The sequence below is a fragment of the Triturus cristatus genome, chromosome 8 (genome assembly GCF_964204655.1).
Source record: "Triturus cristatus chromosome 8, aTriCri1.1, whole genome shotgun sequence".
NCBI classification, from domain to species: Eukaryota; Metazoa; Chordata; class Amphibia; order Caudata; family Salamandridae; genus Triturus; species Triturus cristatus.
Window position 1 is genome coordinate 1247191426 of NC_140591.1, and position 25819 is coordinate 1247217244.

General features: G+C 44.5%; 1 protein-coding gene across 10 annotated transcripts in view; it reads right to left on the bottom strand.

Moving 5' to 3' along the window:
- The window catches only part of CASK (calcium/calmodulin dependent serine protein kinase), a 1269229-nt gene that overhangs the window by 789846 nt on the left and 453564 nt on the right, over positions 1-25819 (bottom strand). For all 10 annotated transcript variants that reach the window (XM_085622943.1, XM_085622946.1, XM_085622949.1 and 7 more), the window contains exon 5: positions 1619-1691. In XM_085622943.1, the coding sequence (XP_085479069.1) occupies positions 1619-1691 (73 nt within the window). The remainder of the gene's footprint in view (positions 1-1618; positions 1692-25819) is intronic.

Sequence of the window (25819 nt, forward strand, 5' to 3'; positions counted from 1 at the left end):
ATACAAAGTGCTGCGTGCAAACAGTCAAGGGCTCATATCTTATTAAAGGATAGAGTCCAACCACAGAACTGGGAGGATGGGAGGGACTGTGGCTAGATAGAGTCGCTACCAGAAAGAACGCTATAAAAAGATAACTTGTTCTTGTGATAGAGATTCCTAGCCGCAGATTACTCACCTTTTTAATAGGTATTAACACAATACCTAGTCAGAAGTGTGTCTGTGGATGGGCTCAAACCAGAAAGTCCTGCAGGACCGAGCGGGCAAAAAGCCCCTCCTGGAAAAGCTGAATCTCCAGGCAATAATGCTTCATGAACACATAGAGGGGCGCCCATGTAGCTCGTACCTGACTAGCAAATGTCTAGGACAGGTACTCCATGTACCAATGCAGTGGCAGCAGCAGTGGCCCTGGTAGACTGAGCAGGCAGTCCTTCAGAGTCCATTGTAGATCTTAATGAAGAGCATGACCCAGCAGGTGATGGTACGCTTCTGTACAGCCTTACCTTTTTTTGCTCCAGTGAACCGCACAAAGAGCTGATCATCCACTTGTTTTTCTCTGGCACGTAGGCGACTAAGACCTACCCTTGGAGCAGTTCTGACGACTCTGGGAATGGGACCAAGTGAAATTTGTACGCAGGGTGGGACTTTAAACGTCCCATCATGAAGTCTTCTTATACTTGGAGATGCATAGTTTCACCTCGGTACCTTGATGGCCTTCGAGTTTATCGACACACAATCTCTGCCGGTCTTGGCGTCATGGCTCAACTCCAGGTGCACCTGGTGGCGACCGGTAATGGACTTCTTTTTGTGACAGTCCCTACAGGGCTCTAACCCAGTTTAGGAGGTGACATCCCGTGCACACTGCAGAATTTAATTTGAAAATCGAGGTAAAGTGTCTGAGAGACAAGAGGGATCCCCAGATTAGCGTCTAGAGGCAAAGAAAGGAACTAAAGTCAGCATGCACCTTGCGTCTTTCCTGCAGATGTAGGGCATCAGTGCAGAGCTGCAAGGCGCCACCTTCTGGCATGCAGAGGCACTGCTGAAAATGTCCAGATCCAGTCTGACGTCTGTAGAATATTCAAAAGTTGAGGAATTTGCAACTAGAAGTCTCTATCATAAACTGTATTCCATGGGAAAAAACCTAATTATGCAGGCTAGTCATTCAGCTCCCAGAAAGGCAGAGGAGAAAGAAGAACTCACTGCTGGGTGGCCCCTGCCTATGGATACCACAACAGAAATCATTGTATTGGTCTTACTTTGCATTATGTCCAGTGTAAAAGAATTTAAACCATTTCCTAAATTTAGACCCCAGATCGGACAAGGCTAGAGCCATTTTGATACAAAGATAGAACAATGTGTCAAATGCTTTCCAAGTTTAAAGACTAGTGATGGCCTTAGAGCTACAATTCTCTTCACCATAATGATTATTTTTTTTTAATACAATAAACAGAAAAATAAGCATTTTAAACATTTTAACTAACGTTTGCAAATTACTCTCTTTATTCAACAACAATACTGCCTCTGGAACAGTTCCTAAAACAAATAAAGTCAATATACGAAAACATGAAAAACTCAAACTAATACATTAACTTCAGGATTAACAACATAGACCACATTTTACCTTAACATCTCTGTGAATTATGTTGTTGTCGTGACAGTAGCGTAATGCTTCCAGTATCTGTCGCATGTAATGACTGCAGAAAACAACACAAATATACAGTTAGATTAAATACTGCATGTCAGAATGAACACAAATCAACATATAATGAGGGCTATCTAGGACCAAAGGACTGCATCAAAGCTTTTCCCAGGCATATGACTTCCAGCTGGAAATGATGTCATATACATATGGGTAAACAGCGCACAACTGACGAAGCACAATTAGCAGTAAAGTGTGTTTTACCTGTACAAAATGACAAATTACAATATAGGAAAGAGAACAGAAATTCACCTGCTACGTTCAATAATATTCTAGCACGCTACACCATTCATTTTTTATTAAAAATACTGCAATTCTTTATTAAAAATACTGCAACAGAGGATAAGGTGAAATATTTTACTTCTTCATTGTAAATTAAGTTCAGTATTCAGAATGGAAGAACGAATTCGTTATTCCCTACACCATACATCAATATTTTAAGTTCTTATTCTGCCGCATAAATAATTCCTTCAATAATTGTAACAAACACCGAGGATAATTATTACCAGCGCCTCTTGGACCAAGTTAAAACATGATACTTCGGACAGTGGGTCCAGCCTAATTTTAAGATTTATGCAAATCATAAATTAGAGAATGATAACGGAGACAAGAGAATAATTATTACAAAACCAACTGGATAAGTGGAAACATAATTAAGATATTATGACCAGCATAATACCAATTAAGGATTCTGTAAATCATGAAGCTGACTTCCATTATTGGTTGACCTGAGATATTCCAAAATGACATACATCAATGTGCTTATTATGATATAACTATTACAAGAAACTAATGTTGACTTGGAAAAATTTTAAAGGAAAAGGGGAGGTAAGATAGCTGGTACAATACAACAACAAATTACATTGTTAGACATTTATCAATATGGATTGTTATTTAACAGTCACTTCAGACCACAATTCTTCATTGCATTTTTAATTATCACGATATACATTTCACTGCTAGTAATCTTTAATATTATTAGAATTTATAAGTTGCCGGAACCAGTGTTTTTTACATTACATACATCTGGTTTGCCACCGCTAAGAATCATTAGACATTTACAAAGAAATGGGAATTTAATACACTTTGTGGCATCTGCAAATTGCTATCAATTTAACAATTTCCCAATAATTAGGTCACAGATTCTCTGTGCCTTAACAGTAGCATACATTTCCCTGATACCTGGGCAAAGGGGTAAGACAATTCAGTATTCTTGCTTGAAGGAAGACAATACTTCATCCAAAGTTCCTCTAATATAAATGCGCTTAAGGGGTATGAACTGGGGCATGACTGCCAAGAGGTAAAGCTCCAGAGCTCAACATCTGGTTTACAACCCAAACATCGCTTTATGGCTGTAGGTCTCCCAGACCCCCGTATCCTCAGGCCTAATGTTTTTGAAGAGGCAAGCTCTCCTAACTCTGGAGGCACCAATGCTGGAAGACACCCCGAAAAATGAGCAAAAAATAGCGGCAGACGAGATACCTCTCTGTGGCCTGAAACTGTCACACAAATATGTTGTGAAAGAAGGGTAAAATAAAATGTGGGCCACATTTCATTTGCGAACGACAGGGCAGGGCTTATCAGGGCTCTCTACGCCAGTCTAGTCCATGACTGAATAGCAACATCAATTGAAAATATTGATGATAAACAGATGGGAACGACTACATTTGTTATTAGGAAGAATCTAACAGTAGAATGGGCAACAATAGAATAGGCACAGGAGCGATCACCTAGAAGAAACATCTTACTTCATGCATGATTGGTAGAAGAGTAAAAAATACAGTTTGCAGTCACGCGTCCTCAAAATGTATCCTTGGGGACGAAACACGTGCCGGCTGATGATAATGTACCTGGTTAGAATCTTGTAAACACGATAAAGGCGATGAAGATACACCACGCGACCTTGAACTTATAGACTAACGTTTCTGGTTATTTGTCCGCAAACAGTTCTATTTTAGCATATTGTTAGAGTGTTCAAGCACTCCGATTTGCCTTTTAACCAATCAAAATTACATCAGGCAATAAGTGCTTTCAGAAACTGTTAGTGCTATAAGAGCACGGCTCCCTAAGCTGAGGATATGATCCAAAACATATTCTGGGTGCACAACAATAATGTCCAGAGATTCTTCAACAGATAGGTCAAAGAATTTGTATTGGCGTCAAAATAAAAATAATAAATACAAACAAGGGTTAGAAGGAGTGTATACCACTACAGGACGTAATTAAACAGGTGTAACATACACAAACATGCATGAGAAGTGGTTTTTATAACCATTAATACAAATTAACATCACAATTCTTATGGAGACAACACTACTGTCCCCAAGGAACAATTTACCAAAATCACTTGGGTCAATGATTCAGTCGATGACATTTCGATCCACTGCACATATGGGATCATTATCAGGACAATACAATGTTTGACTGTATACATAATTCAATGTGAAAACCATGTAAATATAACCTGTACAAAAAACATGGGTGACTAGGGGGAGGGGGGAAAGAAAAATGGAATGGGGGAGGGGCCATTATATCACTTAGGTAAGTGAACAAATCTATTTGTTGCAGTAAGCAGCCGTGATACAATCGTGGTTTAAACATGTGGTAGTCTACGTGGTGCGTCTCTGCAACGTGACCCGCCAATACGGCCAGAATAAGTGAGTGACATGGAAGGCAACTATGGTCATGCACAGTACAAGGGTAGTATACGGGTATTAAACTAATCAAGGCACTCAAAGCTAATATAAGCTCTGACCAGACTGCACATTAGAAGACACATGCAAACGGAAGGGTACCTAATTACTGGCAACCGAGAAAATATCTAATTACCCAATTCAACTTGCTAAACCACGGTCCTTTCCTGCCAAATATCCAAGCCTCCAGTCAAGAGAATACCAATTAGCTCTGAAAGGAGTCAAATAAAGAGGGAGCAATGATGTGGTGTAAGCTAGCACCCTGCTAAATAAGAGGGAAACAGTATTAGGATACCTATTACCAATGTAACCAGTTACATGTCGGAACGGGAAGGTAGGTCTTCCAATATAAAATTAACACTGTGTTTTAGAGAGTCCTCCTGAGGAGGGAGAGGACAAAGCCAACCATGGATCAACACACCTGGTGAAAGACAGACGCGCCAGAATTATTATCAGTGGGGACACCAGGAGACATAACTAATTCTAATCACATTTACAATAGGACAGACACGAGTTCTGGTGAGGTGACAGACTATTCCTAGTTTTAACCTTTCAAATCACATCCTCTCACAAACTGTGTTTTCACTTCTAAGCCAGGGCTTATCCTTTGTACCCACTGTACGCCCTATCTTCTTGGATTTACAAACGGACAAGTTCTGATTTTTTCACAGAATCCATGTACACCCACAAGTGCATATACGGACTTTCGTCCGTCTTCCATTTTCTCATCACCTAATGCCTGTTTGCGCATGAAATACATACATTACATTTGGTAATCAGAGAGATCTCCTACCTTGAACAATAAGGAACTTTATTACATACAACATACCCCTATCTCAAAAACATGCTGTGATGGACCTAAAAATCAACAACTCGCTGGTTATTAAACCGGCTGACAAAGGGGGTGGAATAGTTATACAAGACACCCAGGAACACAAAAATGAGATTATGAAACAAATCTCAAACACTGAACTTTAAACTAAGATCACCACTATAACCCAAAAATGACTTGTACTACATTTAATTACTAACAAGCATTGGCATAGCCAATAGGTCTCACATTTGGGACCTTATAAGTGTTTAGCCATGCAACAGTTGCATAACTAAATACCTAAATACTTATAAGGTCCCAAAGGCGAGACCTATTGGCTATGCCAAGCGGCCGCGAAAGTGAAAGTAATCGCGGTAAAAGCGGTGCGCACATGCACTGTAGCTCTAGGCTGGCCTGGTAGCACTTTTTGGAGCCCTCTCAATAAGTCTCGCCAGACCAGCGCATGCGCTGGGTCAGGCGAGACCTAAAAATGAGCATTTGTTTTTGAATGCACGAAACCCTAGAACAACGGTAATCTACACATCAACTAAAATACATAAAATCAGACATCGACTCTGGGGAGACCAATCATTTCCGAATGTGGTTCAATTTGAGCCAATCTGCCGTTACATTGATTTTTAGGTCTCGCCTAGGCAGCGCGCATGCGCTGAATTAGGAGATGTCCTTTAGAAATTGATCAGCTCTTTTTCAGCGCTCGTGCTTGTGCTGGCATCCGCCTTGCGGGAGCGAGCAGCGGCGTGCACGCTAATTGAAAAACACAGATGGTCGCTCTCGCAATGGGTATGCTAGCACAAGTATTTAGCACGAATGCTTATTTTTGTTTAGCCTCAGCTTGCTCGCCGCCCTAACACCACCACCCGCCCATTGCGGTCTTTCAGGCTTTTTTTTGTTTAGCCTCAGCTCACTCGCCATCCTTACACCACCTCCCGCCCATTCCTTTCTTTGATGCTTTTTTTTTTTTTAAACTTTCAGCGCGAGGCGCGTGCTTGTTTCCCTTCTAAACCGTGCATGGTTAGCTGCTGAAGGTACCTCCTTGGTCTGCTATGTCCTGAACTCACAGGATACACAGTCCACGTCTCTACTCTCCTCTATAGCTCTCTATCCCGTCCTCACTCAGCTTCCCGCTGCCTCCATACAAATCTTTGTCTGATACCAACATCAGTAGTTAGTACGTGAAGCCCTCAGGTCTCCCTCGTGTGCCACCCTTTTGATACTATGCACTCTCCTTGTATTCCCTGTCTGTCCTCCTTGTAGTCCCCGTCTGTCCTCCTTGTAGTCCCCGTCTGTCCTCCCTGTAATCCCCGTCTGTCCTCCCTGTAGTCCCCGTCTGTCCTCCCTGTAGTCCCCGTCTGTCCTCCTTGTAGTCCCTGTCTGTCCTCCTTGTAGTCCCTGTCTGTCCTCCTTGTAGTCCCTGTCTGTCCTCCGTGTCTGACCTCCTTGTAGTCCCTGTCTGTCCTCCTTGTAGTCCCCGTCTGTCCTCCTTGTAGTCCCTGTCTGTCCTCCTTGTAGTCCCTGTCTGTCCTCCTTGTAGTCCCTGTCTGTCCTCCTTGTAGTCCCCGTCTGTCCTCCTTGTAGTCCCCGTCTGTCCTCCCTGTAGTCCCCGTCTGTCCTCCCTGTAGTCCCTGTCTGTCCTCCTTGTAGTCCCTGTCTGTCCTCCTTGTAGTCCCTGTCTGTCCTCCTTGTAGTCCCTGTCTGTCCTCCTTGTAGTCCCTGTCTGTCCTCCTTGTAGTCCCTGTCTGTCCTCCTTGTAGTCCCTGTCTGTCCTCCATGTCTGTCCTCCTTGTAGTCCGTGTCTGTCCTCCTTGTAGTCCGTGTCTGTCTGTCTTTAGTCCGTGTCTGTCCTCCTTGTAGTCCGTGTCTGTCCTCCTTGTAGTCCGTGTCTGTCCTCCTTGTAGTCCGTGTCTGTCCTCCTTGTAGTCCGTGTCTGTCCTCCTTGTAGTCCGTGTCTGTCCTCCTTGTAGTCCGTGTCTGTCCTCCTTGTAGTCCGTGTCTGTCTGTCTTTAGTCCGTGTCTGTCTGTCTTTAGTCCGTGTCTGTCTGTCTTTAGTCCGTGTCTGTCTGTCTTTAGTCCGTGTCTGTCCTCCTTTTAGCCCGTGTCTGTCCTCCTTTTAGCCCGTGTCTGTCCTCCTTTTAGCCCGTGTCTGTCCTCCTTTTAGCCCGTGTCTGTCCTCCTTTTAGCCCGTGTCTGTCCTCCTTTTAGCCCGTGTCTGTCCTCCTTTTAGCCCGTGTCTGTCCTCCTTTTAGCCCGTGTCTGTCCTCCTTTTAGCCCGTGTCTGTCCTCCTTTTAGCCCGTGTCTGTCCTCCTTTTAGCCCGTGTCTGTCCTCCTTTTAGCCCGTGTCTGTCCTCTTTTTAGTCCGTGTCTGTCCTCTTTTTAGTCCGTGTCTGTCCTCTTTTTAGTCCGTGTCTGTCCTCTTTTTAGTCCGTGTCTGTCCTCCTATTTCATGTCTGTCATCCTTCTATGCCACCCAGCCATCACTCACAATCAACTCACTCTGAGTTCACATTCTGCTAACGCCACCTATTCATCACTCACCATCATCTCTCTGAATGCACCTTCTTCCTACGACTCGCAGTCCTCACTCCCCATCCTCTCTTGAGTGCACCTTCTGCCAACGCCACCCAGTCAGCACTGACCATCCTCTGAGTGCACCTTCTAGCACCAGCCAGTCATCACTCACTAACCTCTGAGTGCACATTCTTCCTACGACTCGCAGTCCTCACTCACCATCCTCTTGAGTGCACCTTCTTCTAACACCACCCAGTCATAACTCACAAACATCTGAGTGCACATTCTTCTAGCGCCACCCAGTCATCACTCACTAACCTCTGAGTGCACATTCTTCCTACGACTCGCAGTCCTCACTCACCAGTCTCTCTTGAGTGCACCTTCTTCTAGCGCCACCCAGTCAGCACTCACCATCCTCTGAGTGCATCTTCTTGCTCTGCCTGCCGCCTCGCAGTGCTCACTTGCCATCATCACTGATTGAACCCCTGAATTTCAGCAAAGCTTAACCACACAGGACAGATGTTCAGTTACCAGAGTAGGCGCAGGATGATGCACTGAGCTTCTTCCCGTCTAGGAGCCCTCTCCATGTCCATACCATTATGGCAGATTAACAACCCCATTACTGAAAGCTGCACATGTGTAAGTAATCCTAAATATTCTTAGAAAACAGCCATACGTTTTTGGATGAATAGTTAGAAATGAAAGTTTCAGAGAGCGGCTTCCCGTCACGCCGCTGACCCTGTTGTCCTTTTAATTTGTTGACCCGGAAGTGGCAAGATTGGAGCCAGAATCCTGCCCTCCTGTGTAACAGAAATGTGTCCTCTATACCAGAAATCTGCCCTCCTGACCTAGGTCGGGGAAGTAGCTTCAGCCAGTGCTCGCTGCTGAGATGTGGAGAGTAAATGTTTGGGTACGGGTCTCAATGTCTGCGGGACAGGCTCACCCTTTCATCCTTCTGAAGTCAATCCAACCCCATTCCACCGGCTAGTAATATCACTATGCTTGGAAACAGCAACGTCCATGGAGGAAGGAAATGCTAGAAATGAACATTCATCTCAAATGGGGCACAGCCGTTTTGCGACAACAATTCCACTCTGTAAAATGTGTTATGTATATAATGCATGTTATTGTTGTTTGGAATTTGTGTAGTCCAGATAGCATTCACTTAAAGTTTTTTGCGAATATGTCACACCCACCAGAGATGGTCTTAAAGCCCTCGAGTAGCTCGACCGTTCCAGGTTCTATTGTTGCATTCTGATAAATATAGACCTCATTTTAGAATTGGAGCAGCAGGACTGCATATCCCAGAGTGCAAAGTGAAAACCTGGAGTGAATGAGCTACTTAGCCACAGAATTGGAAATGTGAGCCCTCTGGCTTAGCCATCTAAACTGCAACCTATAGAAGAACCCAAGAGGGAACACTTTTCTGCTACCCCTTGTGCCAGAAGGCCACATATTTTGTTGTCACAATGTAGCCTCTTATTAACATCCACTTTAGGGAGACCAACACAATATGGAAATCTCTTCAAGCTCAAGGAAGCTTGCGTTATAAACAAGCATTGGTATAGCCAATAGGTCTCACCTTTGGGACCTTATAAGTGTTTAGCCATGCAACAGTTGATGTTGTTGCACCAAGGATATTGTGCGGCATAACTAAATACTTATAAGGTCCCAAAGGCGAGACCTATTGGCTATGCCAATGCTTGTTCATTATGGACTTGTACCGACCACAGAATGCTACGTGAGAGATAGCATGCATTCGATTAACCAAATTGAACACATGCCTTTTGACTGCAACACTTGTCTTCTTTGAACACTAGATCTAGAATCTGTATATATGAATATTCCTCAAAATGAGGAGATAGAGGTTATTCAGCAAACCCTTGAGAAATTTACACGACCACATCCAGTCCCTACTGATTTTATTTTGGAAATATTGCACCTGATCCTCACAAAAAAAGAATCCAATTTGATGAGGAGGTTTATCAGGAGATCAAGGGGGCATTCATTGGGGCAGTTTAAGCTCCCAATTGTGCTATCCTGTTCATGGATAACCTAGAAACAGCGACCATTCTGTCCGATAACCCATTCTACAGCAATATAATAACCTGGAAAGACTACATTGACAACATTTTCTTGATATGGAGAGGCAGTACAGACACGCTCACCTCATTTATAACATGGCTCAATAAGAATCGCAAAGGTTTGAAATTCACCTTATAATACAGCAGAGAGGAGATTTCATTTTTAGACTTGATGAACAAAACCTATTAGGGGGGAACTCTACATGTCACTGAATTGGAAACCTACATAGAGGAACACTTTGTTAGCATATTCAAGCCATCATTCTAGGGCACTACGCGATTCCCTCCCATACTCCCAATTCTTTAGAATCAGAATAAACTGCTTCTTCAATCAAGATTTCATCCGAGAAGCGGAAACCTTAAGGACCAAACTACTTTCCTGAGGTTACCCTCACAGACTGATTACGAGATCCATTAAAAGGTCGTGGTACAGTCCAGGTAAGGCACTCTTGACCACTAGAGTAAGAGATGATAGGGGGAAGATGGTTTGAGTGACCGCTTTCTCACACGTCTCCAATCAAGTAAAGACAACAATCTTATACCATTGACATATGTTAAATGCAGGAGAACTGTCCATAGAAAGCCCCATCTTTGCCTTCCGAAAGATAGAACATTAAAGACACCTAGTGCGAGCATACCTACCATCCCCTAGCACATCTCAGATGCTGAATGAAATTTGGGGTACAGATCCGCGGTGGGTCACCAAAAGTTGGTAACTGCAGTGTGTGTGAATATACGATTGAGACAAAGGAACTTACTCACAAGAATATAAAAATTGCTCTTTCACACATTTTACCAATTGTAACACTGCAAATGTAATGTATGAGATCTTCTGCCCATGTAATTTGATTTATGTGGGTCAGAACATGCAAAAAGTGAAGATCACAATTTGTCAGCACAGAAGTCGATTACCCTGTAAAGTATCACATGCACTCTTGATGGAACATTTTGAAACATTGGGACATAGCAAAAACGATCTGTCACGGCAACTTATTGAAGTTATTCAAGTGCTTAAAAGAGGTGGTGACCTTGCAGCTATAGGGAGGAATTGAAGTGGATCCTGACAGCTTCCAAAGCGGGCTCAACAGACTGGAAAACTTGACGTCACGTACATGAATCACTCACATTAATGTGCACGTCACTTAATACACAGCCTAGACTCAATCACCCATATGTACATGAAGTTTTTTATATGAGCATCAGTATCTCTTCTCTGAATTGCAATACCATGAGTACCTGACAAGTACCGAAAACCGAGACCTCGTCAATTTCCCTATATGCGGTAACACACTATGAGCAAAGAGAACATGTAACAACTTTGAAGCATAATGTGTTTTGAGTAACTGAAGACTGTGCCCTCTTTACTTGGTTTTACTACAACGCTTAAATGAATCATTCACATGAATGTTATTCATGTGTACGTCATTTATTAAACATCCTAGACTCGTTGCTCTCACTCTTTTGTACATGAGATCTCTTCTCTGATATTGCAATACTATGTTGTTATGTTTTTCAAGCATTTGACAAGTACAGACTGCTGAGATCTTCGAATTACATCATACTATGATTCAGGGTCTATGTAGCAATTATGCCATGGAATGCGTTTAGAATAACTGAATTCAATGAACTGTGACTTAGGTTCTGTACCACCAATTTATGGTTATACACCAGGTTTTCCATTTTGTCTTGACAATCCTTTACATCGCTTCCGCATATTTTTTTTAAAGCTGTTGGAGTTCCATTCTTATCTGCAGTCACCCTCCCCTGACTTGACTGCCAATCATTCAAAAATTGTCCGCCACGTTTTTAGCTCACTTAGGTGATTGACCGTCTAGGTCCGCTCTTTATTTTTCCATTCCTGAAGATGCAGGTACATTTTATCACAACTCGGTCTACCGACAGACTGCTCCGGCACTAGCCAGCTTGCTGTGGCACACCACGGTCCGTCGGGTAGGTTGTCCCCCTTTGGCCACATGCTTCCTTGCTCTGCAACCATAACTACTATCCGATATTGAGGTTACTTGTTTCCCCTCAGATACGGTTTGGCTGTAATTCCGCCTGCTAGGGACCCTGCTATTATTTCCTGACATTCTCACGCTCCCTACCAACCATGGCAGTTGAATAGGTTATGAGGTATGCTGGGTGCAGCAGGGGGGCAATTTCCAGAAGTTAATTTCAGATGACTGATTATACAGTATTGTATTTTGTGAGGTGGCGCACGAGCGGAATGGCCGCACTTGAGTGAGGCTCCTGCAGGCTGGTTTGAAAATCCGTCATTTATCCTGCTCCACTCGGGGTATAATATTTGAAAAGGCGTGAGGAAAGACCCTCGTATACTCAGGGACTCAGTGGTGTGCAGCGATGGGCAGCTCGTAGCATTTGGCACCAGACAACAGCAGCCGATCTTGCCGACCGGAGACAGCGACTGCCGCCTTGGAGCTGCGGGGCGGCAGTACTGATTAGGAGAGCGGCGTGGTCCCCACGAGGCGGAAAGGCCGGAGAACAACAGCGGCGCAGACAACAACGCACTGAGCGCGTCTCCGGTAAAGCTATACATTTTCGGAGGCTGCTGAACAAACGCATGCAGATGCAGGCAAGAAAGGTAGGCGGAATGCAACTCACAGCTGGAGCGGCGGGGGAAGATAACATCGCACCGGAGCGCTGAGGTGCTGAAGCGGCCTTTGGAGTGACCCATACTGCGAACGGTTACAGGGAGGCGCGGGCCCGTTTATGCTTGTACGCAGAGGGGGGGCCCCGCAGTGTACCATGCACTGAGCCTACCACGCGTATACACAGTGAAGGTGGTTCTTGAGGCGCCCCTGCACTCGGCATAGCGGAGAACGGTGGAGCTGTGGCGGTGCAAGTATTTCTGCTGGACACCTGAAGGCAGGAAGCGCGTAGCAGAGGCGCGCATTCACAGTCATTGCCCCATAGACAGTAGGGGTCTTGAATCACGGATCAGAGTACAATAACTGTTCGTTTTTCAACTGACTCCTGCAGCCGATTCCTCCCAGACCGAAGGTGAGGACGCAGAGGGGGCCCCTTTGAGCGACAGATTAAACATACTACGATTAGACACAAAAGGAATGGGCTTGATCTTTGTGCACAAGGCTGGGTGGGGCGCAGAGGTCTCCATGCCTGTTAAAAATTTGGTCAGTAGAAGAACGCACCGAGACACGCATGTATCCTGAGTGCCAGATATGCAGGGAGGCGGACGGCGGGTGTTGTTCCCCCTGCACAACGGAGAAAACAGGCAACTCACCACGAGCAAATGCTGCGGAGCATTGATTGTAAGTAGTGACTGTATTGGACACCGCGCTCAAGCTGTGTTGCCGTCTTTACCTCTAAAGGCAACATAGTGTGTCACAAAACCCGTTGCAAGCTACAGAGCAGCGCTGGTGCACGACTCTAGCCTAGTCAGGTGTGATCACCGGCATCAAAACCCAGAACCAAGATGGGGAAGACAGATACTCGTCAACCAAGGTTGACGTTTGACACCAAAAAACCCGCAAGGCAACAACAAGTGGAAGTGGACCCAGGAGCGGAATCCTCGCAGCCAGAACAAGAGCCCACGACAGGGGAAGACCCGAAAACAATCCTGCTGGAGGTGAGACAAGGCTTCGCGGTCATCGCAGGTAAAATGGACACAATGACAACACGTATGGACGCGATAGCCCGGACACTCGAGGGTCACGAGACACGATTAAAAGAAGCAGAGGAACGTATCTCTACTGTCGAAGACACCACGGATCATGTGCAAAAGACGACGGCGCAGCTTGATAAGTTGCTCAAAGTTATAGCAGGTAAAAATGAGGACATAGAGGCGCGTAGTCGGAGAAACGACATACGCGTTTTGGGAATACCGGAGAGTACAAACACAGGCAGGCTGGAAGAGTATATTGAGAAGCTCTTGAAAGCAGTGGTGGGCACGGAATTGCTCTCCCCTCATTTTATAGTGGAACGAGCTCATCGAGCCCTTGGGCCGCGGCCATCTCCTGGAAGCACCCCCAGGCCCATCATCGCCCGCCTGTTAAACTACAGGGACAGGGATGTTGCATTGCGAGTCGCCAGGGAGAACAAACAATTGAATTACGAGGGAATACCTTTCACTATGTACCCGGATTTCACACTACATGTACAAGAGGAACAACGTCGATTTCTGGCGGTGAAACAAAAATTAAGACAGGCGGGGATAGACTACGTCCTTTTGTACCCGGCTCGTCTCCGAGTTACCCACCAAGGAACACAAACATTCTTCAAAAAGCCCCAACAGGTGGAAGATTTTCTAAAGCAACTTCGCAGGCAGAAAAGATAGACGCCTCAGCCGGAGGGCTCACTGAAATCTCATTCATCAGAAATGAACTAAACGCTGCTGTAGATGATGTTTGATAGAGACAGTTACCTGCACTGAGGCGTGTGGGAATAACTGCATTCGGCGCGCAGTACACGAGAACGGGACAAAAATCACTGCAAAAAAGAAGTGAGGTCTGATCAAGGCAGGACGCAGAGCGAGGAGTATAAAATGATGATGCAGCGGCCACCCTCGAAAACTATCCAGGGACTAGCGGAGAGGGTTGCTTTACCTGGACTGACTAGAGGTATTCGTGAGCCACCCAGATGCATTACCCCACCGGGGAATACCCCATTACTGTTTTCCATTTTCTTAGGCTTTTCCGTATTCACTTCGCGAGTTTGAAATGGGAAGAAGTTGGTCTAACAGTTAGACTGGAGAAGCTAATGGGTGTTGGGGAGGGTCATCTAATTCTGGCATGATTGGGATGCTTCAGTGGGTGGGGGAGGTAAAGGGATGGGAGTTTCAAAGGTACAGTGATACACGGGCACAGGATGTTTTATGCATGGGAGGTTTTCGGAGTATGCACATTCCGGAGCGTACAAGCTCGCAGAACACAGCTCAGTTGGGGACTAAAGGATCTAATGACACAGGAGGATAGAAATATGCTAAGAGTGCTGTCTTGGAATGTCAGGGGACTTGGGGATTCGAGGAAACAGAGACAAGTATTAGCTTATCTAGATAGGCAACAGATGCACGTGGCATTATTACAAGAAACCCATCTAGATCAGAGGGGCCCGAAATCACTTTGCGAGTAAATGGGCAGGATGTCGCTTATTCTAGTCATATTCCTCCTATGCCCGTGGGACAGCAATACTCTTCAAAAAACATATTCGATTTGAGCAGGCAGGGGTGATAGAGGATACACAAGGCAGATATATTATTGTATGGGGAGACTGGGCAGGGACTCTGTTACGATTGCAAACTGTTATGGTCCTAACACGGATAGCCCGGAATTCTTCACTGACCTGTGGTGCAAAATACTGACAGTTGGCTCCACCCACATAATATGGGGGGGCGGGGGGGGTGACTTTAATGTCGCTCTGCAACCTCACCAGGACAGATGTAATGCAGCTACACACCACTATACCAATGCACATGAGGCATTGCAGGGCATAATCGAGGAAGGTGGACTGATCGATAGCTGGCGGCACATGCACCCACAAGTACGGGAAGGTGCGCACCTCATATTGCACAGAGGGACTTGGGCAAGGATAGATTATTGTTTGCTGTCGAGGGAGTTGGGGTCCGATATACGCAATGTATTGCACTTGGCTAGAACATTCTCGGACCATTGCCCGGTAAAGGTATCACTCACCCCGCAAGGATATGACAGCCCTAGGCCGAGTTGGAGGCTGCAGCCCACGGCTTTGTTAGACGTGGTCTTCCACGTGGAATTAGGGGAGGAGATCCAGGATTTCTTTGCTAGGAATAAAGGATCAGTTGATAGTGTAGAGGTGATATGGGAGGCTTTTAAAGTGACAATAAGGGGAGTTTGCCTCTCAAAGAGCTTTGGGGTGCTACAGGACATACGACCACGTTACAACACCTAGAGCGGGAATTAAGGGGGTTAGAGAGCCAAATGGGGAGGGGAAGGATAGGGCAAGTACACAGCACATTTCGTGAAAAATTAACAGAATATGAAGAAACTGCACAAAGAGTTGAAATTTCGGGGGCGCTACTGGGTAGCTCGTAGGTATGGGGAAGGGGAGTGGCCGGGAAGGCATTGGCAGAAGTAACAAGACGTCCTCGCTTTACCACACACATATTGGAATTACAAGGCCCTGGTGAAATACTACAACGGGATTCATTAGATATATTGGGCACTTTTAGCGCACACTACAGTACGTTATACACTTCTCAGAGACATGGACCGCTTGATTTGGATGACTTCATAGGGGAGGTGGCGCTTGGCTGGCTCAGTGATACGCAGCAGGAATTCCTTTGTCATCCATTTGAGCTAGCCGAAATTAGGGAAGCAATAATGCAGTTAAAAAATGGGAAAGCGCCTGGGTCAGATGGTTTACCGGCTGAATTTTATAAGAGCTGCATCGACATCATGGCGCCAGTGCTAAAAGAGGTGTACGAGGAATCCCTAGAGGTAGGAATATTGCGCCCCTCGATGAGAGAAGCCATAGTTACATCTCTGCTTAAGCCGGGGAAGCCCCCATGAATCTTGCGACTCATATCGGCCATTGTCGCTGATGAAATGTGACACAAAGATTTTAGCACAAGTGCTGGCTAACCGTCTGTCCCTTCTAATGGACAAACTTATACTCCCAGATCAATCAGGGTTTGTACCAGGCAGGGCAACGTCCCATAACCTCCGGACCCTGTTCTCCTTGATCCAGACGGTAGCACCCGAATTCCCACTTGCCGCGGTGTTCTTAGATGCCACCAAGGCGTTTGATTCAGTGGAATGGCATTACTTATTTGGGGTTCTACAGAGGATGGGGTTCCCACTTTTATACCTATTGTGGCTTAAATTACTGTATCACCAGCCCACGGCTAGAATATTGATTAATGGTCACCTGTCTCGGCAGCTAACAATCTCCAGAGGCACTCGTCAGGGGTGTCCGCTTTCCCCACTTTTATTTGCCATTGCGGTAGAACCGTTGGCTTCCAGGCTGTGACAGGTTCACCGAGATAAAGCGTTCCGCTACTGCCTACGACAAATATTAATATCACTTTATGCGTATGATAACACTATACGTAAGAGATCCGCAAAATAATATAAATCCCCTATTACGAGAATTCATACGATTTGGTAGACTTTCTGGTGTTAGTATTAACTGGCGGAAATCTCAGGTGTTTCCTCTTACAACAGCAGTGGTTCCATTCCAACTCGACTTTCCGCTAGAATGGTGGCATGCAGACTTAAGGTATCTAGGGGTTCAGATAACCAGAGACAGGGAAAAAACCATAAGAGCGAACTACGGCACAGCCATTGCGCGATTAACTACTAACATCACACGTTGGATATCACTACCCCTCTCGCTGGCAGGCCGGGCATCGCTCATAAAAATGATAATACTCCCGCAATTTCCTTATTTATTTCTCAACATTCCCTACCATCCTGGGAGGCATTTTTTCAACACCTTACGCTCCGAACTTATTAGACTGCTCTGGGGAGGGAAGCAACCACGACTTAAATGGTCAATATTAACCAGGCCATATGATCAGGGGGGCTTGGATATTCCTGATTTTGAGATATATTTTTTAGTGCTCAGGCGCATTACGCCCATTACTGGGTGTACCCCCCTCGTTATATGCCCCAAGTGGCGGTAGAGGACTGGCTTGCGGGTCCAGTACCGCGAAATGGATTGATACATGGACCAGCGCGTACACGTGCAACACCACCTACTACTGTCACTGGCACGGTCGATGCCTGGCACCAGATAACAGCACTTCTAGGCGTACATCTCTTTACTCCCCTAGGCAGTCATTATCTCATCACCCTAGTCTCTCCCTATTGCAGGAAAAGGGATTCCTCGACTTATTTAAGCGTGCTCATATTAACACATGGGGAGATCTATTTCATGACTGAACATTCCGCACACTAGAGCATTTTATGCAGGACATAAGGCGCACACCTCTGGATGTATTTTTATATGTGTGAGGCTGCAGCAGGGAATGCGGTCGTTCCTCCCAGTCTTTCCCCAGGAACCGGAATGCCTTAAGCCTTTACACCAAATGTTGGGATCCGCAGATGGAAAGCATCTGGTGTCTGGTTTATACAACGCAATACGCATGCACAGAATGGAAATTGTTAGCCCAGCCAGACTACATTGGGGAGAGGAGTTGGGGCGGGACATCACTGATGACCAGTGGCAATACTGTTGACTCCAGACAGCACAGATCTCGGCTAGTAGTAAGTTACGAGTGATACATTATAAATATCTACATCGCCTATATTATACACCGATAATGAAACTACGATTTAAATTAACTGATAATGATAGATGTGCCAGATGTAGACAGCGAGGGGCGGGTTTCCTGCACTTAGCTTGGGAATGTATAAGAATACAAGAATACTGGGAGCAGGTGTTTGCAGCGTTGGAGAAAATGGTTGACAGTGAACTAGAGAGGGATCCATTCCTTGCGCTTCTTGGATACACAGCACAGATACCTAAAAAGTACAGGAAATTTGTAGCTGTATCGCTTTTACTGGCAAAACGGAAGGTGGCCTGCAGGTGGGGGAGAGGCCGAGCCCCGAAATTCAAGGAGTGGCTAGCAGATCTAATGTACTGCCAAGAACAGACCATCACATATGCCGAACTGCTACCTCATGCTTCCAAAGACATATGGGGACCATTAAAAGGATATCTCCTCTCACACGGTCCCGAGGACACACCTACCGTACCGCACTTGACAAAGGATTAATAGAAGTGCAGTATGGGCAATTGGTCTTTTTTATTGTATATGTTTACAGACATGCCATGCCTAATGGGGTAGCTGGTAGAAAAGAGGTTTCAGTATCCATAAGGAAAAGGAAGCGACGTGATGCTGCTTGTGTATATGGTGTACTCCAGGATGGCTCAAACGTGAGATTAAGTTAGTGTTTCTGTTCACCCTGTGTCATTGCTCTTCACATATTTGTGTTGATTCGCATAAGATGTTGGAAAAGGAATGTGCGCCGAAAAACGACTAAATGTCAGTTGCCGCTTTGCTGTACCTAATAAGAATATGTATTGCTACGTACTGGTCTAAAACCATAAATAGAGTTTAAAAAAAACAACAACAAAAAAACAGTATTGTATGTTGTGTTTTAGAATCAGCAAACCAAGATTGTTGTCACATTCCCTGATGACACTAGTTGCTTGTTATAATTCTGGCTCTAGCAAGCCCGTTATTGTGGAGGGTCGCAATTGGGTACTTTCCCATTCCGACATATTACTTTTTACACTGGTATTAGGTATGGTGGTGCTGTGTCTCCCTCTTATTTAGCAGCTTGCTGGCTTACACCATATAACTGCTCACTCTTTATTTGACTCCCTTCTGAGCTAATTGGTATTTCCTTGACCGGAGACTTGGATATATCGCAGGAGAGAGCCAAGGTTTAGCAAGTTAAATTGGGTAGTTAGATATTCTCTCGTTGGCATGTGTCTTCTAATGTGCAGTATAGCCTGGCCAGAGCTTATATTAGCCTTGAGTGCTTTGATAAGTTTAATATTCACGTACTACATAGGTATTACGCATGATCATGGTTGCCCTGCATGTAACTCACTTATTCTGGCCCTATTGGCGGGTCACGTTTCAAAGACGCACCACGTAGACTACCGCATGTTTCAACCACGATTGTATCATGGGTGCCCACTGCAAAAAAAATAATTCTGGTCCCCCCCTTTCCCAATTAACTTTTTTCTTTTTACCCCCTTCCCCTTGTTTTTCTTACAGGTTATATTTGTATTGACAGGGATTTCACATTGAGTTATGTATACAGGCAAACATTGTATTGTTAGAAGGTATAGGTTCAGGGATTGATCAATAGTACTAAGGAAAGGCCTGAACCCGTACGTTCCCTCAGAGAATATGCTGTTCTCTTTGTCCCATGAGGAGAGCCTTTCCAAAATCACCTTGTCCATAACCTTGATGGTGGTTTTGATCAGGGAAAAGGGCAAATAACATTTCGGGTCACCTCTATCACCCTTTTTGATAAAGGGACAATAATAGATTGTGCCCATGAACTATCACAACAGCATTTTGAACCTTGGTTAACAAAGAAGTCCAAAGAAGAGCATCGTTCCTAAAGAGATCAGGGGGTACACAGTCAGGACCAGGGGCCTGGTTACCAGCCAATCTCTAATTAGCCTGTTACCTCAGCAACAGAAAACAAAAGATTCAGCTTTGTTAAAAAGGAGATGGAGACTCTAGATCAGGTTCCAATGAATACATGTGTGACAAATGGTTAAACCATTTGTCTTCACCAATCACATAAATCAAAGGAGGACCACCCTCTGCCCCTAAAAATGGGCTATTAATCCGCCAAAACATGTGGTGCGCTGCTCAGAATCATAGGCACACACCAAATTATCCCAGACCTTGTCCTTTAGGGACCCTTTCCTTTTTCTTTTTTTATAATAGCCAGCTTATACTATCTGCGTAGTTAGCTTACCTCTACTACATCCCCAGAATGGGGCTATCTTTGAATCCCGATGCAAATTAGAATAGGATCTACCAAACCAGTGTTCACTTTATATTCACTCTGTCCTCTACTTGAAACGTGAGAGCGGCCCTAATATCTACACAGAGAGGAGCAAACAACCTCACAACTTCTTTAGGCTCAGAATCCAAGCTTAGGCAGCATTCCAACTCTAGGCTCAGATGACACAAATTACCAAGCAATTCATCCAGGATTATTTTGGACCATTTCAACCGCCTACCTTGATCCCTCAAAGCAAGATGAGAGGAAGCATGGGCCAATAATGGCTGTTTCAAGAATGACCATTTTGAAGACAAAATTAAAGGGTTATGGTCACTCCAACCAGACTCTATTATCTTCACAGTAGAAGTTAAGAAAGCAGTCACCAGCACACGTCATTCACAATGAACTCTGTGCCTACAACAAAAATACATTCATGTAACAATTGCAAATTCGCCTTGCAAAATATATACTTGGAAACCAAAAGTACATTTGAGCAGGGCTGGCTTTAGGGCAGTGAGACTGGTGCAGCCGCACTGGGCGCTGACCTAGGGAGGATGCACCGACTTCAGAGGGGGCGCTGTATTTAGCAATAACTTATGATTAAAAACACCTGGGGCAGAGTTCCTTGTGCGTCCAGTTTGCAGGCAGCAAAACAAATGTCACGATCCTGCGTTCCAACGTTCCTGCTAGAGAGAAAGAGAGATCTGAGTTTTGTCTACTAGCAGTTTTCACTTGCCATAAAGTAGCGCAGAGGGTTAATATGCCTGTTGCAAAGAACTCGTACCATGCAGTTCTCAGATCTGTAATGTATGTGGATAGCTGAGTGAATTACTGCTTTTGTCACAGATAGCCTTTTGTCACCGCAGTTCATAAGATACAACCCTAATACAGAACAGTGACTGTTACGAACTGCAATCAAAGAGCTGCATGCAAAATTGCATAAAATAGGTTAGGGTGTTATGTTTTTTTCTTCGTCTTTCGTTATCTACTCCTAATGTTGCTGAAAAGGGTTTGTTTGGGTAGACATTTTTGTAAACTAAGTAAGGCCCTTGTAAGCAATCAGTCCAGTAGCCAGTAGTGTAGATTATGTTGATTTATTCAGCTGCAGGTAAGATGGTACAGCCCAACAGAGAACAGCATCCTGCAGCTCGGCCCCACTCATTCCAACTGACCACTCATCCAAACCATGAACTCATGAACATTCTATTTCATCACACTTACACTGGCTGAGCAGCAAAGAACTCGGAAACCACAGACATAACGTATCTCCTTCCTTCAGGAAACAAAAGAAACAACAGGATCAAAGTGAAAGAAAATACATGAATCTTTACGTTCCTTGAATCGCAAAGGAAAATGATGACATAAGATTACATTAGATAAAGATCACATACTATATATCTTCTGTAAGGGTATATAGATATATATAGATATATAGATATATATATATACGTTCCAAAAGCACCCTCAGCGAAAAAAGCAACCAGTAACAGGCTACAAGCCTTTATTCGGTACGAACACGAGCAGCATGCCAATCCCATAAACAGCTTGTCAGTCTGTGATGCCTGACGCATTTCAAAGTAAAACTCCTTCCTCAGCGACTGTCAAGTGTGCGCGTTTCTGGTACCGCCCACTGCTTTAAATACTTCATTGCACGCACCTGTATGGGCAGCTTCAATAACACCTGTGCAAGAGATTGTGGGCAATGTAGTGTCCAGAAAAATAATTCATTCCCAAATGGGTGCACGGTTTCATCTTGTTGGCAAAGTTTCAAGCCCTCCAATGGGCCTCAGCATGCCGATGCGTTCTCAATCCTACATTGCTGTACACACATAACAGTTAATTAAATAACGAAAGCTCGTTGCTCCCATCCAAACCATGAACTCATGAACATTCTATTACATCACACTCGCACTTTCTGAGCAGCAAAGAACTTGGAAACCACGGCCATAACATATCTCCTTCCTTCAGGAAACAAAAGAAACGACAGGAAGTAAAGTGAAAGAAAATACATGAATCATTATGTTCCTTGAATCGTAAAGGAAATTGATGACATAAGATTACATTACATAAAGATCACATACTATATATCTTCTGCAAAGGAACACTAATATATATCTGAATACAACTAGTACATACATCTCTTCACACCTTGCAGGACAGAGGAACTCATGCACCCCTACTACTGCCCACACTGCAGGAGAAAGAAGCAGCACTCTCCTACTACTGCACACCTCGCAGGACAAAGGAACGCACATGTTCCCACTACAGCACACCACACTGGACAAAGGAACACACATGTTCCCAATACATCACACATCTCGCTGGACAAAGGAACACACATGTTCCTACTACAGCACACATCTCGCTGGACAAAGGAACGCACATATTCCCACTACAGCACACATCTCGCTGGACAAAGGAAAGCACATTTTCCCACTACAGAACACTATTGTGTCATTCAACCATAGGCATTCTTAATAAAAGGAAATAGTTGCTCAGAGTATGATCAAACCAACCCATCATGACGAGAGAATTATGCATTGGTCACACACCACACACAGTCTATAAAAAAGACCTAACGCAATACACTTCCTCACATAAGAAATTCTACGTGCAACACAACATGCACTGCACTATATACACCACACTGCATATAACACAAAAATGCAATACTCTCCCTAACACTGACTAATATGTAATACCGCAGACAGCAATTAAACATGGTGCACAATAAGTGTAACAGAAACATCACAACAAAATAAACAGGTCGTCGACTCAAACATACGGGTGCAGCAGCAGCTTGCAATAACTGTCCCATGGTTAGGTGAGCGACCTCCCACCCGAGCCGTCCCGCAAAATAACACCAGAATGGCATCACCTTTAGCCTCAGACCAACATGCCTCTCACACCCCATTGCTGAGCGCGAGTGTCACTTCTTTACTTGCCGACTAACCTTGAGCACCTGAGAGCAATCACATGCCACTTAATCACACTTCCTCATGCTGATGACGTTGCTAAGATATGGCGCTGGAACCACTGCACTGGGCGCGGCCTCCACGACCAATGAACTGCTGTTAGAGGACGCTGTGATGTCACAACCGGATTGCGCCCATAAAGCTGCATCCAACATGGCCACACTGGTCGCAAAAGCCACATCACGTAACAAAAAGATAACACACCCAGAAAACGCCAACAGTGCTTCTTCCTGGACGGCAGGACACGTCATAGCAGGGACTCGCAGATGTGACGCTGCAGTAAAAAGACCCAACAGGTTTGTCCTTCAAATTTTCAAACGTTCACAATATTGGTTTCACCAGCGCAGTGGATGCAACAACTAGCTGAACACTCCCCATGGCCCGACTTATGCCCCCGAATACTCATAGATATTGTTAAATGAACAAAGCAAGCAATGCCCCCACACTGCTGCGGTTAGATTTTCTATGGTATTTCTATACTTGTCAAAGACGCTTCACAAAACAGGCTGCCGGTTCACTGTAAATGCAGTCCAAACACAAATAACAGTGCGCTACAAGAGTTACCTACTGCCAAAGTTCTGGCTCCTCTCCTCAGTTGCACCATCCAATGACCTGCTAATTACTTAGAGCAAAAACTTGAAGGGAGTTGAACACATGTTTTGCTGTCGATTGCGTCAAAGCAGGTAAAATAAAAACTCTCAAAATAATTCACAGTACGAGTTCCTTCACACCCTGCTGTTTGAATTTTAGCTCTACCAGTTGACTGTGATTTCAACATCAATGTTGCCTGTTGGTTTTAAAGTCAAAGTTGCCAGTTCTCTCCAAATGCCCATTTAAAATGCAGTCAACAAAGCGCTGCATAAATGCCTTCAACTGACTTTACCAAATCCAGATGACTCTAGGCTGCTCTGACTTCAAGCTCAATATATTAAATACCTAATATTCCAAATCTGTAAACTGTTTGTAAGCTAGCAGGTTTTAAGCATCAAGTCACACATCAAATCTTCAATTATGTAGGCTTACTGTAGTCGGACAGATTTCAAGCCTCACAAAGTCCAACGCACAAAACGTTCAATGTGTAGGATGTCTGTTGTAGAAAACACTGGTGGGGCATCCAGGGCGTTGGTCAGATTCTCTTCATACTCCAACCGGTTTTATTTAGTTTCTTGTGCAGTTTCTTCAATTTCTTAGCCTTTTCGCTCGTGGTTCTTCTTTTCCAATCATCGCCACTTTTGTAAACGAAGTAAGGCCCTTGTAAGTAATCAGTCCAGTAGCCAGATGTGTAGATTATGTAGGTTTATTCAGTTACAGGTAAGATGGTACAGCATCCTGCTACTCAGCCCCACTCATTCCAACTGACCACTCATCCAAACCATGCACTCATGAACATTCTATTACATCACACTCACACAGGCTGAACAGCAAGGAACTAGAAGACCACAGGATATAACATATATACATTCTTATTAGTAAAGTCAGCCTTTACTAGTGCTCTAAAACAAACTAAATGAATGTGAGAGAGGGGCTATGGAGAGATGAGGGGTACTTTTGCCCGATGCCCATGAGGGAATGAGAGGAGGAAGTCAGTGGGGTTGGGGGGAGTGGGTGATGGAGCAGGTAAAACAAAATTTTGTGTACCTCCTCTAATTTGCATGAAATTAATTACGTAATCATTCTAATTTTAAATTCCAATAACCTGTTTGGAGAGAAAATTTACCAATCAACTTTTGCACCTTGATAAACACGAGATACACGTGGGACTAAAATGCTAATTGCATGGCAGAATAATTAATTAAGTATGGTACGCAAACTGAACTTAGATTGTGGCGAAATAGAAAATTGCATGATTTATGTTGCTTTGTGATTGTTTGTGCTTTCAAAATTATCAAATGGTGAGTATTATCGCTTTAAATGTTGCTACAGCTAGGGAAATACTAATATACATTGGGATTAGTGTGGGTTTAAACATTAGAATCTTAATTTCTATATTTTAATTACTGTTATGTCTGTTTTTGCTGAAGTTGGCATTTGGGCCTACAAGGCCGCAGTACCCAAGATGGAGGTCTCTGAAGCAGATGCCACCATGTGAGCGCGATGATTTCTGCGCATGATCGGATGGCTCTGGAGATCACCAAATGACCCGAATCTATGACACCATGTTCCCTGTCAAGGATAGGGACTTGTTTGCCTACCAATAGACGACGATGTGGGAACAGCGGAAAGGACAATACAGAACCTGTGGAGAGATGACTTCTTTTCCTCGAACTGTTACATTGGCTGCTCTCGCCTGGGAGCTAAATGGAACTTATTAATTTGCGCCTTCCTATGTCAAGTCTTCATGAAAAACCAGTTTTGCCCTGGGAAACTTTTAGAAAACGTACAGATATCCCCGAACTGTCAAATCAGAACATTTCTCTACCCCTAAAATGTTGCATGTTAATATGACGTAAGAGGGAAAAAGGGTATATAAAGCCCTCATCCGCCATTGGGGGGTGGTCATTGGGTTGATCTTACATGACGTGGGGTCTGCATTGAGC